We start from the raw sequence: 4,665 nt of genomic DNA, 5'->3' as shown, positions 1-4,665 counted from the left end.
ATACGTTCCATCTTACCTATAGGTATTTTTTCTTTTAACTCTTTCAATATATGTTTGTATCTGGTATATGTTTGAGACGGTCCATATAGTTGTCGAAGTCATTGCATATAATCTTTGAGTCTGGGAATATTGTATGACATAAATGGGATATATAGAAACTTCCACCGAACAAATCTACAAATGTTAGACCATTCGGTAGTTTCTTAAGTTCTCTCAATATAATATCTTTACATCTACTCTTATTTCCAAAGAACGGTAACGGTGGTTTTGTAAAATTCATTTATATATAATAATAAAAATGTTTTTACTCGAAAAGTGACAGAAAAGTGACAAAACATGAAAACATATATAATTTGTGAAAAGTGAAACATTATATAATGTTTTCGACCCAGAAGAAGGCTTCTTCCCAGAAGCAATGGAGGAAGAAGAAGAGTCCTCCGAATTCACACCAGAAGACTAACAATTTTCCGAATAAAAACTTCATTTATACTAAACATCTTCGGGGCTAGAGGGCACGAAGTGCCTGGAAGCCCCACTACCTTTTTTTTTTTTTTAATGATTGTGAAATAACATGTAACTATAATTTAAGAATGCCATATTTTTGTTAAAAAATTTCGAAAAGTGAGATATTTTCCGTTCTAATAAATATATTTGATAACCGGGGTGTCCCCCGGAATCAAATAAATTAGCATTACTAACATTCCTTTTTTATTTAAAATTTTCAATTCTTAAAACAAAGTTTTACTTCTATTTAATTATTTGCCATGAAAGTATAGAACATTAAAAATTCATCCTACTACCTCCACCCTTATAATACCTTCAAAAAAATTATATCTCAATTTATTTTCTATCTTTATATTGATGTGCTTATTCAAAAACACTAAATCATAAGTCTTCAGTTCTCAAAATACTCTCAAATTATCTCATTGCGCATATTTTGAAATTTGATAATTTTAAATTGTTAAAAAATTCATTAATCACAGTAAAATATCTATATACAACAATTAACTAACTGATTCCACATCTTGAACATTCGCATTTATTTAATATATTTGAATATCATTTACATCTTATTGAATTAGATCATAAATCACAGTTCCCTAATATACTATCTAGCTAATCATTATTGTTGCACAACTTACATGTGATTAAACACACGTGTATAATTCTGTACAACTCATATCTCTATCAATACTTTATTTATAATCAAAACAAAGGTTAAAATTGTATACCCTGTCACTGTAGAGTATTCTCCCAACTTTAAAGTGAAAATCAAAATTTGATATTTTAGTAATTTCATGTGAGCTCGTTATTTTATAGGAAAACATACTGAAAATGTTTATAAGATGTTTCTCTATCATATGCCAAAATATCATGGTTTAAATACTCTCCTAAGTGTCTATAACTGAATTTTAGGGCAATAACCTTATTCTAAATGTTGGGAAAGTAGAATTGTGATCGGGGCATATGTCGTGCCATTTGAGAAAAATGTAAGAATGTTGTATGTTCTTGGTATATTTAAAGAACAAAAAGAAATTAATTATTCATTTATCAGTCGGTTTAGCATTTTAATGTAGTGACTTATAAAGACAAAGGAATAAATGGCTGAAACTTTCTTGTTGATTCTAGATATTATTCACAAAATAGAAAAATCGTGTCAATCTTAATTCAGCCAATAATACCTAGGATCAATAATGATTTTGGAAATGTAATGCTCTGCATATCGAACCAAAGCCATAATTATGTTGTTAATTAATAATTTAAAATTAAAAAAGAATTAAATACTAGAATTTTGAAAAATAGCAAACATTTATTATCTATTTATAAATCATCTATATAATCATCACTTGCTTTTGAACAGGTAATTCAGCATTTTCTTGCTGTTGCTGGTTTGGTTGAGTTTCTTCGGCAGGTTCTGGTTCCTTAACTTCAGGTGTTTCTGATTTGGGCTGTTCTTCTACTGGTTCTGGCTCTGTGGCTTATTCTCAACTGGGGCGAATGTAACTGTCTGAAGAGGTGCAAGTTCTGCTTGGATCTTTGTTAAATCAAATAAAACATTAGCTGATGGGACTATTGAGTTAGGAGGTTGTGTGGCTAACCTAGATAAAATTTTTGTAGCCTTTTGGAGCTGATAAACCCATTCTTCGTCTTTTGTTCTTGGAATATTTTTGTATTTACGCGCAAACCATATTTCTTGCTCTTGTGCAATGAAATGGATAACACTTCCTTCGTTGTTGTAAGTTTTTGCATTTTTCCATACCAAATTTACATCATCAGCCCATTGTTCAATCGACTTATATTCATTTGAGTTTAATTTTCGCTTAATTGTTGTTAAATCAATTGGATGTTTGATAATTTTGTAATAATCAGGCGCTCCATCACGTTCTGGGTCGACTTTGTCCTTAAAAAATGACAAAGGTCCTTATGGATCATTTTGTTCGTTAGATGTAGACATTGACGCTTTTCAAAATCATTCATTCTTGTTCGTGTCACTTTTTATTTACCCCATTTTTAATTTTTTGAACCCTTTAATCTTATAAAAAAAATTATTTTTTTCTAAAAAAAATGTTGCCTCAGCAATCAAGGTTACAATTAGTTGGATTTGATGATGGACGTGCTAACAAAGGTGGATTTAGAGTTGCTTCCCATAGCAGCATGCGTAATAATATTAAACCCCATCATATTTTTGGAAATTGGAATAGATACTTCAAACTTCCTTATATTTGCTTTTTAGAAGTTAGCTTGTTTTGCAGTTACTTCCTTTCACTCTGTTTCATCAAAAAGGTGCTGTTGCATTTACTCTTGATTTTTCAAAATCTCTTTCATCATTCTTTTTAAAAGATATTCGAATTCACAACCCGCCAGCAGGAATTACAGTTGGTGTTGCCCAATTTATTATCACAAAGACTTATCTGCTGTTATAAATACAAGTTTACAGAGATTTTTTCGAATTTCCTGTATCATTTCCATGTGCATATCCAATTATTGTTAATGACAATGGCAATGTCAAGATAGAACTTAAAAATGGTACTGAAATCGACTTAGAATTTAATGAAAACAACATTGAACAAACATCAAACATAATTAAGCGTTATTTTCAATACTTTAATAAGATTACAGAGTCTTGTATCTATCACGTACAAGTTGCTCATCAAGTTCAAGATACAAGAATGAATCTTGAAGTTTTTGTTGAATTCACACATGATTACGACACAGATACGATATTTATGGACTTATCACATACCAGATTTCAAGAAAAATTCGATCTTACGTCACAAAATTCAATTCTTTCAACATTTGATTTTTCAATTCCAATTTTCATCGGAATTCTCAACATTTGTGCACTAATTATCATGGGAAATCAAACATCAACCTTTACAGATACTGCTATGCCAAAGCAACTGATTCTGGACAGCGACCATTTGATGTTTTTTGGAAAAAGTTCGATAAATGGGATTTATTTGCTTTGTTGACTCATATTGTATCCATTGCTGCAAGTATTATGTATATTTTGGTTGGCCAAGACATAGAAGAAACTATTCCTCCAATAGTTTATTTAATGGCTGCTTCTTCTTTCTTGCATTCGATGTTGTTGGTCAGATATCTCAAATTGAAGCCATCAGCATTTCTAATTTTGATGGTTTTCTACAATTCGGCCATTAAAATCCTTCAATTCCTTGTTGGATGTTTAACTGTTTTCATTGGTTTCCTTTGCTTTACTAATTGTATTTTTGGTCATTTGAGTGAGAATTTTGCTACTGCTATGCAAGGATCAGCATTTCTCTTCTGTACAATGCATGGTGATTCATTAAAAGACTTCTATGATACAATGGTGTTGCAATATGATATTAATTACTATTCGGATTCTTCACTGCAACATTTTGGATCTTGTTCGCACTTTCTATTTTGTATAACATCACTATTTCAATCGTTCAGGAAATGATGTCAATTGAAGAATACAAGCTCGCTCACAAAGACGACGAACAGACTATGCCTGCATTCAACATCATTTTCAATGATCTCGCACTGCTTTCTGCAAAGCATTCATTATAATATTATTTTATACCTTTTTGTTTATTAAAATATATCTGTCTATCACAAAAATCAAACTTTTTTATAATGCTTTAAAATGTTGGGAAGATGCTTTCTGTGATAGGTTATAGCTCTGGCAGAAATTGATGACTGATTTAGTTTACCAATAGCATTGAAAATGACCATTTTCAAGTTTTACCGGAGTAAAATGAGGAGCATTAAGCCTAAATCCTTCGTAAATTCAAAATTGACCAAACTTTTTTTATATTTTGAAACAAGAAAATAAAATTGATTATTTTGAAGAAACAATTTGAAACAAGGATACATTTCAATCATATTGGCATCATTAAATAGTAGCTTTAAAGTTACCATTTATCTTTTCTCAGTTGAATATAATGAAAAATAATAATGGAGAAGCTCCTCTCATTTCAGCACTATAAATATCTCTTGATACAATATCAAAATATAGGATGATTTAATATCACATTTATCATATATATGACAATAAAGTCAATTTTACAATACATTTCCTGACTTTGGTTATATTATTCAAGAGTTCTTTGCAAACAATCGTTTCTCTAATTCTTTTATATATTATCATGAAAAAAATGTAATGAAATCAGAATGTTAACC

The 4,665-nt window shown here is 30.1% G+C and overlaps 1 protein-coding gene across 1 annotated transcript; it reads right to left on the bottom strand.

The window, feature by feature from the left end:
* Positions 1-1,853: 1,853 nt before the first annotated feature.
* Positions 1,854-2,467, bottom strand: TVAGG3_0479100 (acetylation-dependent protein binding; the record flags this gene model as incomplete). The annotated part of the gene is made up of 1 exon (XM_051235788.1): positions 1,958-2,416. The coding sequence occupies one exon, from the start codon at positions 2,414-2,416 to the stop codon at positions 1,958-1,960; it is 459 nt and encodes a 152-aa protein (XP_051093612.1).
* Positions 2,468-4,665: the final 2,198 nt, after the last annotated feature.

This window comes from Trichomonas vaginalis, chromosome II, assembly GCF_026262505.1.
Source record: "Trichomonas vaginalis G3 chromosome II, whole genome shotgun sequence".
Lineage (NCBI taxonomy): Eukaryota > Parabasalia > Trichomonadida > Trichomonadidae > Trichomonas > Trichomonas vaginalis.
The sequence above is the reverse complement of the archived record's forward strand: the minus strand, read 5'-3'. Positions and strand labels throughout refer to the sequence as shown.